The 15393-nt window shown below is 43.6% G+C and overlaps 1 protein-coding gene across 4 annotated transcripts in view; it reads right to left on the bottom strand.

Moving 5' to 3' along the window:
• LOC140728049 (5'-AMP-activated protein kinase subunit gamma-1-like) overlaps positions 1 to 15393 on the bottom strand; it is a 60103-nt gene that overhangs the window by 14335 nt on the left and 30375 nt on the right. For 2 of the 4 annotated variants that reach the window (XM_073046182.1, XM_073046184.1), the window contains 4 exons: positions 13832 to 13886; positions 8923 to 9049; positions 6483 to 6648; positions 4608 to 4645 (listed from right to left, as the gene is read on the bottom strand). In XM_073046182.1, coding sequence (XP_072902283.1) covers positions 4608 to 4645; positions 6483 to 6648; positions 8923 to 9049; positions 13832 to 13886 — 386 coding nt within the window. The remainder of the gene's footprint in view (positions 1 to 4607; positions 4646 to 6482; positions 6649 to 8922; positions 9050 to 13831; positions 13887 to 15393) is intronic. The other 2 variants (XM_073046181.1, XM_073046183.1) reach the window with 1 other exon arrangement.

Raw genomic sequence — 15393 nt, 5'->3', positions numbered from 1 at the left:
CCTGCCTTTGACAAAGCCATACTGACTATTCCTAATCATATTATGCCTCTCCAAATGTTCATAAATCCTTCCTCTCAGGATCTTCTCCATCAACTTACCAACCACTGAAGTAAGACTCACTGGTCTATAATTTCCTGGGCTATCTCTACTCCCTTTCTTGAATAAGGGAAAATACATCCACAACCCTCCAATCCTCTGGAACCTCTCCCATCCTCATTGATGATGCAACGATCATTGCCAGAGGTTCAGCAATCTCCTTCCTCACCTCCCACAGTAGCCTGGGTTCATCTCGTCTTGTCCCAGTGACTTATCCAAAATGATACTCCAGCACATTCTTTTCCTTAACATCTACATGCTCAAGCTTTTCAGTCCATTGTAAGTCATCCCTACAGTTGCCAAGATCCTTTTCCGCAGTGAATACTGAAGCAAAGTATTCATTAAGTACCTCTGCTGTCTCCTCCGGTTCCATACACACTTTTCCACTGTCACACTTGATTGGTCCTATTCTGTCACATTTTATCGTCTTGATCTTCACATACTAGTAGAATGCCTTGGGGTTTTCCTTAATCCTGTCTGTCAAAGCCTTCTCATGGCCCCTTCTGGCTCTCCTAATTTCATTCTTAAGCTCCTTCCTGCTAGCCTTCTAGATCTCTATCATTACCTAGTTTTTTGAACCTTTTGTAAGTTCTTTTTTTCTTGACTAGATTTACAACAGCCTTTATACACCACTGTTCCTGTACCCTACCATCCTTTCCCTGTCTCATTGAAACGTACCTATGCAGAACTCCTTGCAAATATTCCCTGAACATTTGCCACATTTTTTCCATACATTTGCCTGAGAACATCTGTTCCCAATTTATGCTTCCATGTTCCTGCCTGATAGCCTCATAATTCCCCTTACTCCAATTAAACGCTTTCCTAACTTGTCTGTTCCTATCCCTCTCCAATGCTATGTTAAAGCAGATAGAATTATGATCGCTATTTCCAAAATGCTCTCCCACTGAGAGATCTGACACCTGACCAGGTTCATTTCCCAATACAGATCAAGTACAGCCTCTCCTCTTGTAGGCTTATCTACATATTGTGTCAAGAAACCTTCCTGAACACACCTAACAAACTCCACCCCATCTAAACCCCTTTCTCTAGGGAGATGCCAATCGATATTTGGGAAATTAAAATCTCCCATCATAACAACCCTGTTATTATTACACCTTTCCAGAATCTGTCTCCCTATCTGCTCCTCGATGTCCCTGTTACTATTGGGTGGTCTATAAAAAACACTCAGTAGAGTTATTGACCCCTTCCTGTTCCTAACTTCTACCCACAGAGACTCCATAGACAATCCCTCCATGACGTCCTCCTTTTCTGCAGCCGTGACACTATCTCTGATCAACAATGCCACGCCCCCACCTCCTTTGCCTCCCTCCCTGGCCTTTCTGAAACATCTAAAGCCTGGCACTCGAAGTAACCATTTCTATCCCTAAGCCATCCAAGTCTCTGTAATGGCCACCACATCATAGCTCCAAGTACTGATCCACGCTCTAAGCTCATCCGCTTTGTTCATAATACCCCTTGCATTAAAATAGACACATCTCAAACCATCGGTCTGAGTGCATCCCTTCTCTATCACCTGCCTATCCTCCCTCTCACAATGTCTCCAAGCTTTCTCGGACCCTGGCACCTGGGAGGCAAACTACCACCCATGTTTCTTTCCTGAGTCCACAGAATCACTTGTCTGACCCCCTAACTATAGGGTCCCCTATCACTGCTGCCATCCTTTTCCTTTTCCAACCCTTCTGAGCCACAGGGCCGGACTCTGTGCCAGAGGCGCGGCCACTGTTTCTTCCCCCAGGTAGGCCATCTCCCTAACAGTACTCAAGCAGGAGAACTTATTGTTAAGGGGGACAACCACTGGGGTATTCTCTAGCATCTGACTCTTGCCCTTCGGTCTCCTGACTGTCACCTATTCACTCTCCCTGATCAGAAGAAGTTCATCGAGCTTCATCTCCAGTTCCCTAACATCAGAATCAGACTTTAATCGCCAAGTACCTATGCACATACAAGGAATTTACTTCCAGCAGATGTTGTCTCTCTGCTCATAACAATAATAATGATAAATATAAATGAAAATATAGATTATACATACAGGTAGTGCAATCCAAGTAATAGTTAGCCGACAGTTAACCGGCAGTTAACTGTTCAGCAAAGTGACCGCAGTAGGGAAAAAACTTCTCCAGTGCCTATTAGTCTTAGTCTGGAGGGATCTGAAGCACCTACCAGACGGAAGCAGATCAAACAGTCCGTGCGCAGGATGGGAGGAGTCCTTTATGATGTTCCCTAAGGAGATGCAGCTTGACGCACTTGGCACAGATGCGGCCTTCCAAGAGGCTGGGAGTCTCCAGGACCTCCCACATCTGACACCAAGCTCAGAAAACCAGCCTCACACACATTCTTTCTGTCTGTATTCTACACAGGTAACCTACCTTGCCTCAACCCATTATCACATAAGCCCTGTTGTTGATAGTTTCTTGATTAGTAAGGGTGTCAGGGTTATGGGGAGAAGGCAGGGAAATGGAGTTGAAAGGGATAATAATTTAGCCATAATGCAATGGCGGAGCAGACCTGATGGGCTGAATGGCCTAATTCTGCCCCTTTGTCTTATGGTCATATGGTGTCTCTGAATGATCCCCATCACCTTACTGTTACGAATCGCAATATTTCTGATAGCAACTATAAATAAAGCATTGAGTCAAAGTCTGAATTCCAGCCAATGGGTAAGAGTCAGAGAGCATTACAGCATAGAACAGGCCTTTCACCCTTCTAGTTTGTGCCAATTGGTTATTCTGCCTAGTCCCATTGACCTGCGCCTGGACCTTAAACCTCCATACCCCTCCCACTGAGATCCAGATCTGGATTTGGATTCAGATCCACTTATTTATCAAATGTACATCTAAACATCCAGGGAAAGGTGTTGTTTGCATTAACAACCAACACACCCGAGGATACGCTCGGGGCAGCCCTTGTACCTGTCTAAATGTTTCAATGACAGCTCGCTCCACACTCTGAGTGACGATATTGCCCCTCAGGTTCCCCAGGGCATCAGGCCAGAGTGTGGTAGAGGGCATGGAGTATTGATGCTTTGCATCTAGAACCAAGCATATTGTACTGACCCGGTCTCTGTTTCAACCGTCCAGTCGCTGTTTTAATTATCCTAATGTCATATAACGCTATAGCACAGAAACAGATCCTTCAGCCCATCTAGTCTGTGCCAAACCATTAATATACCTAGTTCCACCGACCTGCATCCGGACCATAGCCCGCCATACTCCTCCCTGCCATGTCCCTATCCAAACTTCTCTTGAATGTTGAAATTGACCCCGCATCCACCACTTGCACCACAGCTCATTCCATGTCCCACCACCCTCTGAGTGAAGAACTTCCTCCTCATGCTCCCTTAAATATTTCACCTTTCACCCTTAACCCATAACCCATGAATAGTCTCACTCAACCTCAATGGAAAAAGCCTCCTTGCACTTATCCTGTCCATACCCCTCATAATTTTGCATACTGCTGTCATAGATCCCCTCAGTCTTCTACACTATAAGGAATAAAGTCCTATCCTATTCTAACTCAGATCCTAAAGTCCCAGAAACATCCTAATAAACTTTCTCTGCACTCTTTCAATCTTAGTTACATCTTTCCTCCAAGTAGGTAACCAAAACTGGACACAATACTCTAAATTAGGCCTCACCAACATCTTATACAATTTTAACATAACATCCCAACTCCTGGACTCAGTATGTTGATCTATGAAGGCCAACGTGCCAAAAGCTTTCATTACAACCCTACCTGTGATGCCACTTACAGGAAATTATGAATTTGTATTCCCAGATCCCTCTGTTCTACCACTCAAGATTGAGGGGAGATTTGATAGCAGTATACAAAATTCTGAGGTGTATAGACAGGGTGATGCAAGTAGGAATTTTCCACTGAGGTTGGGTGAGACTAGAACTGTTTAAATTATGCCGTCCCTGTATTAATTATCCATTCTCTGTTTCAACCATCTAGCCTCTGTTTCAATCGTCCTGCCCTCGTTTCAACTGTCCTGCCCCCATTTCAACCATCCAGTCCGTTTCAATCATCTATTCCTTGTTTAAATCGTCCACTCCTTGTTTTAATTGTCCAGTCCCTGTTTCAATCGTTTATTCCTTGTTTAAATTGTCCACTCCTTGTTTTAATTGTCCAGTCCCTGTTTCAATCATTTATTCCTTGTTTAAATTGTCCACTCCTTGTTTTAATTGTCCAGTCCCTGTTTCAATCATTTATTCCTTGTTTAAATCGTCCACTCCTTGTTTTAATTGTCCAGTCCCTGGTTTAATTTTCCTGTCCCTATTTCAATCATCCACTCATTGTTTAAATTGTCCAGCTCCTGTTATTGTGGTACTACCACAGTGCACTGATGTAAATAAACGATCTGTATGGATAGCATGCAGAACCTTGCCATTCAGTACACTGAAATGGTGCCAGCCAAATACACTGAACCTCTCCATAAACTCTTCACACAGAGTGTCAGCTCTGCTGGTTTATCTGCAAGATACTGTACTTACTATGGCGTCGAACCTTGAGTACAGATTCACCACTTTACCTGTATTGAAACAAAAAGTAAATAAATAGGTGTTCACTTTACCTGAAAAACAGACATGTCAGAGTCCTGCAGCAGGACAGCACAGAAACAGGCCCTTCATCCCTCCATATCCATGCTACCTCATCAAGTACACATCTATGTTATAAACACAAGAGATTCTGCAGATGCTGGAAATCCAGAATAAGCCACAAAAAATGTTGGAGAAACTCAGCAGGTTAGGCAGCATTTACAGATGGAATTAAAGAGATGACACTTCTGTTTGAGTCCAGATGAAGGCACTTGGCCCAAAATGTTGGCTCTATGTTCCAAATTGGATGGAACAAGATCGCAGATGTTGAGACAACAACACCACTCGGAGGACTGTGTCCTAAATCAGCACTTCCAACTCACAGGATGTTCCTAAAGTATAACAAGTTCAAAAGTTCAAAGTAAATTTATTATCAGATTACATACATATCACCATATACAAACCCTGAGATTCATTTTCTTGCAGGTATTCATGGTAGGACAAAGAAATACAATATAATCAATGAAAACCTATAAAAACAAAGGCTGTCAAACATTCAATGTGCAAAGGAAGACAAATTATGCATAGACAAATAAATAAACAAATAGACAAACACACAAATCGGTACTGGGAACATGAGTCCTTACGAGTGAGTCTATAGGTTGTGGAGTCGGTTCAGAGTCTAGATAAGTGCAGTTATCCATGATAGTTCAGGATTATGGATTGGCAACATCTTTTCCCCAATCTCCATCAGCACAGATACACTAAGGCTGTGTGCTTACCTCCCCTGCTCTATTCACATTATACTTATGATTGTATGTTTGCTAACTACAACTCCAATACTGTGCTCATGTTTGCTCGCTACACCTCAGTTGACCAGATCAAAGCTGCTGATGAATTAGCATATAGGAGGGAAATTAAAAATGTAGTTCAGTGGTGCCACAACAACAACCTTGTACTCAATGTCATCAAAACCAAAGAGCTGACTATCGACTACAGGAAGAAGAAGCTGGGTTGTCCACAAGCCAGTCATTATTCTGGGATCAGAGTTGGAGAGGGTCAGTAACTTTAAATTCCTTGGCGCTATCACATCAGAGGACCCGTGCTGTGACCAGCAGTTAAATGCCGTCACGAAGAAGGCACAACAAGGTCTTTACTTTCTTAGAGTTTTATGTAGATTTGGAATGATAACGAAAACTTTGATAAACTTCAAGATGGACAGTAGCAAGTATCCTGAATGGTTGAAAAGAATACAGAAGGTGGTTGATACAGCTTTGTTTGTCAAAGCTCTGAGACCCACCATTGAGCACATTTACAAGGCAGCATCCATCATCAAGTATCACTACCATCAGGGCCATGCTGCTACCATCAGGAAGGAGGTACAGGAACCTTAGATCCCACACCACCAGGTTCAGGACGAGTTATCACCCCTCAACCATTAGCCTCCTGAACTAACGCGGATAACTTCACTCACCACAACTGTGAACTTATTCCACAATCTACAGACTCACTTTCAAGGGCTATACAACTCATGTTCTTTATTTATTTGTACATTGGTTGGTTGTCAGTCTTTGTTTATGTATAGCTGTTCCCAAATTCTATTGTATTTATTTATTTTCCTGTAAATGCCTGTGAGAAAATGAATCTCAAGGTTGTATACAGTGACATATGCTGTACATGCTTTGATATTATGTTCTACTTTGAACTTTAATTTTACCTTGAGGTATTGCAGTCCGCAGTTCTCTCCACCTTCTGCTAACTGACAACTGCCAGCTCAACTAACCATGAGTTCTCCATATCCCACTGGCACTTTCCCATGGTCTCACTCACCCAGCTTATTGACAACAGGCAGAGCAGACACCCTCCTTGACACAAAGATGCCAAGAGCTTCATACACTGTTGACGTCTCTTCCACCAGGGCCACATTCTCATATGTTCCGATCCCAAGCTCTCTAAGAGTCTTCTTCATAAAACTTGGCTTGGGGAGCTTTGAGACCTAGGAGTAATTGCAGACATGGAGAGATCAAGGTCAAAGTCAAAGTACATATACACTCAGTGGCCACTTTACTAGCTATACCTGTACACCTGCTCATTAATGTAAATATCCAATCAGCCAATCATGTGGCAGCAACTCAATGAATAAAAGATTGCAGACATGGTCAAGAGGTTCAATTGTTGTTCAGACCAAACATCAGAATGGGGAAGAAATGTAATTGTTGGGGTGGTTCGAATATCTCAGAAACTGGTGACCTCCTGGGATTTTCACACACAACAGTCTCTAGAGTTTACAAAGAATGAGGCGAAAAATGAAAAAACATCAAGTGAGTGGTAGATTTGTAGGCAAAAATGCCTTGTTAATGAGGGAGGTAGAGGAGAGGGTCCAGTCTGGCTCAAGCAGACAGGTAGGTGACAGTAACTCAAATAATCATGTGTTACAACAGTGGTGCGTAGACAACCATATCTGAATGCACAACACATTGAACCTTGAAGTGGATAGACTTCAGCAGCAGAAGATCACAAACTCAGTGTACCCTTTATAGGTACAGGAGAACATGAGCTGTAAAGAGTCCTTGAAAGTAATCTGTAGGTGCAGAATCAGTTCAGAGTAATGGTGATTGAAGTCATCCACACTGGTTCAGGGGCTTAATGGCTTCAATAACTATTTCTGAATCTGGTACTGTGGAACTTCTAAACTTTCTACCCAATGGTGGTGGTGAAAAAAGAGCATGGGGTCCTTGATGATGGATGATGTTTTCTTGTGTCAGCGCACCATGTAAATATGCTCAATGGTGGGGAGGGCTTTGCCTGTGATGGACTGAGCTATATCTACCAGTATCATAACTTTTCTATTCCTGGGCATTGGGGCTTTTCGGATATTCTGCATCTATAGAAATTTGTCAAATGTTTTTGGTGACTTGCTGAATCAATGCAAACTTCTGAAAAAGAAGAAGTGCTGTCATGCCTTCTTTATGATGACACTTACGTCCGGCTCTCAGGACAGTTCCTTTGAAATGTTAACACCAAAGATCTTGGAGCTATAAACACTCTCCACCTCCAATTCCCTAATGAGGACTACCTCATGGACCTCCACCTTCTTCCTCCTGTAGTCAATAATCAAGTCTTTGGCTTTCTGATGTTGATTAAGAGGTTTCTGTTGTGGCACCTCTAAACCAACTAGGTAGATCAGATAAATGGATCATTTATAGGGGCCAATAATTCCTCATGAACTATCCCCAGCCCTGGATTCATGAGTCCATTCCTACTGTACTATTTAGAAATCCTCAGTTGGTAGAACATGAACTAGTCAGCAATTGGCTGGTTGGCCATCTATGACCAACAGATTCCATGGGCTTCAACCAATGGAATGCATCCACAGTTTTACCAAGGATGTCAGTCACCTTGTAGACTGCTGGTCATGGTACCGATGATAACAGGTTGAACTAATCATGGTTACTAACGTTATTAAAAGGGATGAGATCACTTTTGTGTTAACATCTTTATTAATCTTGTGATTGTTCCTGAGAATGGAATTAGATTCTTTCTTGCAGACGCAAGAGATAATAGATGTTGGAATCTAGAGCAACAAACAATCTGTTTCAGGAACTTAGCAAGTGAGGCAGCATGCACGATGGAAAAAGGAGTATCTTGATGTTTATCTAATGCAGAGTCTTGACCGGAAACAGCGACCGTCTCTCTGCTTTCACAGATGCTGCCTGGCCCGCTGAGGTCCTTCGGTGACCATTTTTCCTTGCCTTTTTGATATGATCCTGAACACCTTGACTTAACTTCATGCTTAATATTCTCTGTCATCTCTCAGAGGAGGCTATTCAGCACATCATGCCAATGTTAGCTCTCAGAGCAACCATGACTGTCTACATTTCTTGCTACTTCAGTAAAGCAACCAACATAATCAAAGACCCATCGCAGTCCAGACATTTTCTCTTCTCCTCTCTCTCATCAGGCAAAAGATACAAACTCTTGAAAGTGCGTATCACCAGGCTCAAGGACAGTTTCTCCTCCACTGTTGATTGTTGAATGTGCCCTCTGGTGCCAGTCTCCCTCACTTCAGGAAACATACTCCCCATGAACACTCTTTCTAGGCCTTTCAATAAGAACCCTCCAGTTCTCCCACTGCCCACCTACACTGGAACAATTTAACATAACCGTTTGGCTTATCAAACATCTAAGAAGAGCAATCCCAGCTTCTCCAGGCAACGAACAAGACAAGGTGCACACATCTGCTTTTAAAATTAATGCGGAGGAGACTCACAAAAAGATGGAAGTACTTCAGGATGCGTTTGTGCGTCAGGATATAAAGCACGTTGCCAGATACAGGGTCGATCACTGGCAGCCGATGGATTTTATTCTTAATTAAAGAGTAAACGGCATCAAATAGACTGTAGATAGGGAATAAAGACAAAGCCGACAAAATCAGATCAGAGAGCAGTAAACAGCAGGCCTTTCAGAACATGTTTGCTATTTTTATTTAGAAAAACAGTATAGTAACAGGCCCTTCCGGCCCAGTGAACACACGTCACCCAATTACACCCGCGTGACTAAATTACCGACCATCCCGCAGGTCTTTGGAGTCTGGGGGGAAACAGGATCATGCAGTCACTTGGAGGATATCCTAGTTACTTACAGACAGCAGCGGAATTGAACCTGGGTCGCTGGCGCTGTGATAGAGTTATGGTAACCCTGTGCTGCTGCGCTGACTGTACTGTGCACAAGTTCAAGGTAAATTTATTATCAATGTACACATATTTTACCACCTACTACCTTGATACTCATTTTCTTGCAGGCGTTTACAGTAAAATAAATACAAAAGCATTTATGGAAAGCTACACATAAACAAAGACTGACAAACAACCAACGTGCAAAAGAAGACAAATTGTGCAAATACAAAAATAAGTTAACTGTGGTGCTCTGTCAGGAGTACCCCATCACAAGACCAGTTACCAGTCAGGTAGCTGCACGCTCACCTCTGAGGCCAGAGTCCACAGGTTCGAATCCCCCTCCTGACCATAGGGCAGAGTACTCCACTCCCTGGAGTGCTTATTCTCAAGTGAGGAATGAAACAGGACCCAGTAGATCTTGGTTGTCCTTTGTATCCCACAGTGACAGGAGACCCGTGCGGGAGGGATTTTAAAAGCCGAAAAGCCACTGCACTGAGACAGTTCCACTCTCTTGACCTTGGAAGTCTGGGTCCAGGGCTACGAGTACTCATCACAAACTGGGGACTTCCTTAGCTTCAGTGGATGACCATGTCTTATTTTGTGCCTTGTCGTGCCCTTCACTTTCCATGGAGCATTGCATAATCACCTTCCTGGCTGTTGGATCTCATCTACCCAGTCTGCTGGAGCTGACTTCATATGCTAGGACTGGCATGTCCCTGTTTTACTGGGGTATGAGGCCTGCTGGCTACCTTCACCTTCGTTAGCCTCGCTTGTCAAAGCAGTGTGGCGGCTGCTGTCACATGCGACAGCTACTTGGAGCCACAGGTGGGAGCTGAGTGTCCGCTGGGGACCAAAGTGAGTGAGCACGACAAGCCCCTTCACCAAAGTGAGTGAGCACGACAAGCCCCTTCACCAAAGATGCTCCCCCTCCCAGACCATCACATGCACCCCACCACAGAAACAGGTCCTTTAGCTGGACTGCTGATGCCAAACAAGATGCCCATTTAAGCTATTCCCATTGCATAGAACATAAATCAGAGCCGCTGGTGAGCACCTTTGCCCCACCTGGCATGAAAGGTGTGATTTCCCACTGCCTACCTATTGTAATTTGACTTCCCATTCGCAGGCTGACATATTAACCCATGTTCTCTAGTACTGCCACGGGGAGGCCACACTCGAGGTGCAGGAGCAAAACTTCGTATTCCATCTGCATAGCCTCTACCCTGACAGCAGAAACATTGATTTTGTTCTCTTCCGATTATTTCTCACACCATCCCCCTCTCTTTCTTTTCCATTCCCCATTCTGGCTCCCCTTTACCTCTTCTCTTCTCCTCACCTATCCATCACCTCCCTTTGGTTCCCCTCCTCCTCCTTCCCTTTCTCCCATGGTCCACTCTCCTCTCCTATCAGATTCCTTATTCTTCAGCCCTTTACCCCTTCCACCTATCCCCTCCCAGTTTCCTACTTTATCCTCTCTCCCCCATCCACGCACCTTCCCCCTCATCTATCACCCATCAGCAGGTACTCCTTCACCCCCACCCCACCACCTTCTTATTCTGGCACCTTCCCCCTTCCATTCCAGTCTCATCCAAATGTCGACTGCTAATCACCCTTGGTAGATACTGCCTGACCTGTTGCGTTTCTTCAACATTTTGTGTGTTCCTCAAGATTTCCAGCATCTGCAGAATCTCTTATGGCCCACTTGATGCCGATTTATGCTAAATGTCCCTCTGTTGTGTGTTGTGTATCTCTCCATTCCATTCATATTCGTGTGTCTATCAGACGTCACCAACTTCCACTACTACTCCTGGTCACCTAGGTTCCAGGCATCTACCACTCTCTGCATAAAAACAACCTGTGCCTGACATCATCTTCAAACTTCCCTCCTCCGAATCTAAAAGCATGTCCTCTGTTGTTTGTCATTTCTACCCTGTCTATGCCCCTCGTAATTTTAAATGCTCTATCGGGTCTCCTATCAGTCTCGGATGCTCCAGGGAGGCCAGCCCAGGTCAGTCCAGCCTTTCCTTACAGCTCATCCCCTCTAATCCAGGCAGCAGCTTGGTGAACTTCTCACAGTCTCCACATCCTTCCTATTATAGGGGGTCCAGACTGCCACAATACTCTAAGTGTGGTCTGACTGAACTGCAACATGACTTCCTTACTCTTACATTCAACATCCGGACCAATGAAGGCAAGTTTTTCTATACAATACACCTTCCTTACTCCCTTTTCACTCGCATAGACATTCTTAGTGAATTATGAACCTGGATCCCAAGATCTCTCTGTACTTCAGTGTTATTAATGGGTTTGCCACTAACTGTGGACTAATCACAAGCAAGAGAGGATCTGCAGATGCTGGAAATCCAAGCAACACACAAAATGCTGGAGGATCTCGGCAGGTCAGGCCTGCTGTAATGAGTACAGTCTGTGTTTTGTGCTTCATGAAGGACTTCATCAGGACTTCATGAAGGGTCTCGGCCCAAAACGTCAACTGTACTCTTTTCCGTAGATGCTGCTTGGCCCTCACAACAGAGGTCCCAGCAGTTGGCAGTGGTCCTTCTGGAACATCACTGTTCACTGACTCCCAGCTGGAATAACAGCCTTCCACCATTACTCTCCATCTTCTATGGGCAAGCCAGTTCTGAAATTCACCAGGGTGCCATGTGCCTTGTGAATTGCAGGTGGCACTGTAGAGTAGTGGTTAATGCTACGCTTTGCAGTGCCAGCATCAAAAGATTGGGCATCGATTCTCACTGCTGTCTGTAAGGAGTTTGTACGCTCTCCCCATGACCATGTGGGTGTCCTCCAGGTGCTCCAGTTTCCTCCCACATTCCAAAGACATCCTGGTTAAGGACAGTGAGTTGTGGGAATGGTTTATAGGTGCTGTTGACACTAGAGGGCTGCTTTGAACATAAAGCTCGTTGATTTGATTTGACAAATAATGCACTGTAGTTTTCAAAGTATGTCTGAGAAATAAAGCTAATCTTAATATTCATCTTTACCTGAGTGTGAATTGAATGTCTCATTGCCTGCATGGTGCCTACCTGAATTACTAGCTTGGCTACAAGGTGCTTTGATATCTTGATGAGGTTTTAAATGTCTCGCTTCTTCCTCCTTCCTTCTCAGTCCTGATGAAGGGACTCCGCCCGAAACGTTGTTTGTTTACTCATATGCTGCCTAACCTGCTGGGTCCTTCCTGCATTTTGTGTGTTTTGTGGAGGTTTTAAGAGCCTTTTCTTTCAATGCTGACTCCAGCCAGGCTCTGTCCCTCAATCTTCCTACAGTATCAGTTTCTTCCTGATAAAACATCCTCAAATCCCATTGCTTAAATGTCCACTACCTTCAGTACTGCAATGTGCGTACAGTGCAGACCTTCAGAAAGATGTCATTATTCTCCAGAACTGCTCTGACTGCACCTCCCAAAACTGCCAAGTCAAGGGCTTTGGGAGCAGCGGAATACCACCACTTCCCAAATTATCCTCCAAGCATGTAGGACAGCTTCTGTCTAAGTCTATTCATCTACCTTTTATTCCATATCCATCCTTTAACCTCCAACTTTATTAACATTTTTATTTATATTTAATTATTTTTATATGATTCTTTATAATTGTTGAATGCTGTTTCTTGTTGCATGCTGTGCCCTGACCAACAGACCACAAAAAATTCCTAATGCATGTAAATGTTTATGGCGAATAAAGTTGATCTTTCACCCTTGATTGAATGTTCCCCTAGTGCAGGAGATGGACTCCCCAGCTCATGATCTACCTTGTTATGGCCTTGTTACTTGTTGGCTACCTGCTCTGCACTTTCTCTGTAACTGTAACACTTTATTCTGCGTTTTGTTGCTGATTTCCCTTGTACTACCTCAATGTACTTTTGGGACAAAATAATTCTGTAAGGATGGCATGCAAAATTATCTTCTTCACTGTGCCTCAGTGTGTGTGACAATAATAAGCCAAATTGTCAATTTAAGTCATGAAATATATTACTGGTCCCTCATCCCCATTGGAAATCCCACCCTTACAATCATGTGGGAGAATCTTTGCATCAAGGACTGCTGTGGTTCAAAAGGTGATGGTTCACAACCATACTCCCAAATAAAAAGGCTGCTAAAATGCTCCCTCAGTGTCACACTTAAAAATGCTGGAGGAACTCAACAGGTCAGGCAGCATCTGTGGAGAGGGATAAAGAGTTGATGATCCGGCTGAGACCCCGATCTCAAACCAAAACATCGACTGTTTGTTCCTCCCTGTCTGTCGGTTGAGTTCCTCCAACATACATCTTGTGTATGTTCCTCCCTCAGAGCGATATCTTCATCCCATGACACTCTCAGAATCATTAAATCATGCTCCATCAAAATAATTTCTTTGGCTCTTCACATCAACACCAACCTTTTCCCATTTGTTACATCTATGTTTAAGAATGAATGGAGAGAAATGTTTACAGAATTCACTATTTGTCTACAATAAAATCAATCCCAATCACACAGAATAATCATTTTACCTGTCATTCGGTGAGATACTGACCAGTTTCTTAAAGGAATCTTGTAAATAAATCTCTAGAGAGAAGGGGAAAGTGAAATCATTCAACTGAACCAGCTTCATCTGAACAGAAAAGCAATGTTCATGACGTTTACTCAACGCAATGACTTATGATCCATGTCTTTTCAAATAGCCATAATTTCTGATGCATTCCATTTTCTTGTTCTATTTATAAGACCAAAAGAGAAACTGAGGGCTAGGTAGGAGGGAAGGCTAGACTGATCTTAGAGTAAGTTGAAATGTCGATACACCATCGTGGTTAAAGGGCCTGAGCAGTTCTAATGTTCGATGTTCTATGTACAAGCCCCATTCAAGAAGACAGCTCAACCTTTCTTTTCAAAGGAATCAGCATTGCAGTAAAGGACAAAGAAGTGTGGGATGCTGTTGAAACGTCTCGGCCCAAAACGTTGACTCCTCTTCATGGATGCTGCCTGACCTTCTGAGTTCCTCCAGCATTTTGTGTGTGTTACTCAGACAGGATGCACTGCTTCTCTCAAAACTGGGTGTCTGTGAAGTTCTCTCTCTCAAGTGGTCTAGGATGGTGATTGTGGTGAACTACATATACCTGTCTGGACACGCCCCCTGCTGACTGCTCCTGTGGCCCCTCCCACTGACTGTGGCTCCTCCCACAGACCCCGGTATAAAGGCGATTGAGGCCTGAGCCCGGCCCTCAGTCTCCAGGATGTAGTATGGTGGTCAACTACTGTTTGTTCTTTCTTCCAGTCAATAAAAGCCGATATCTCGCCTTCACGTCTCAGAGAGAGTTATTGATGGTGCATCAGTGATGTATCAAATACATTGAGAGTTGACACCAACAATCAGTACAGTCATGATGTATCGAATATTGTAAGGCCTAGATAGAGTGGACATGGAGAGAATGTTTCCAGTAGTGGGGCAGTCTAGGACCAGAGGGCATAGACTGAGAATAGAAGGATGTCGGAGCAGCCTCAATGGGCAGAATGGCCTAATTCTGCTCCTATGTCTTGTGGTCTTATGAATGATAGAGTAAGTTTGAGGGGATTAATGTTGTACTGTAGTTCTGCATCTATTGTTCCTCTCACTAGGAATGTGTAAAAAAACTTGGCCTTGTCAAAAACATCCATATCCCATAGGCTAAGGAGATAGGAGATGCCTCCTCTTTGAAAGTCCTTCCAAAAGTACAAAAGAAATGGAATGAGAAATTAGACTCATTGACTTGAAATGTTGGCCTTGGGTCCTTCTCCACAGATGCTGCCTGACCTGCTGAGTATTTCTAAAATTTCTGTTTTCACCTGCGGGAATGTTAAATAAAATAGATAGTTTTATAAAACTGAATTTGATTATTGAGTTATGATTAGATTTTAACACTATATCACCATATATCTACTTTGTCTTTGAGACTGATGAGCTACATAGTCACATTGCTTGGATAACAGTGGGTGTTGGGGTAAATGGAATTTTGCAATTTTGTTGGAGGTGGTGAGATTTTAATTTTCAGGTACATTAGATTTCCATTGTGACGTCCCTTTGTTGTAATGTTGCTCA

This window comes from Hemitrygon akajei, chromosome 5 (assembly GCF_048418815.1).
Source record: "Hemitrygon akajei chromosome 5, sHemAka1.3, whole genome shotgun sequence".
Taxonomy (NCBI): domain Eukaryota; kingdom Metazoa; phylum Chordata; class Chondrichthyes; order Myliobatiformes; family Dasyatidae; genus Hemitrygon; species Hemitrygon akajei.
This window is presented reverse-complemented; position numbering and strand designations above follow the sequence as displayed.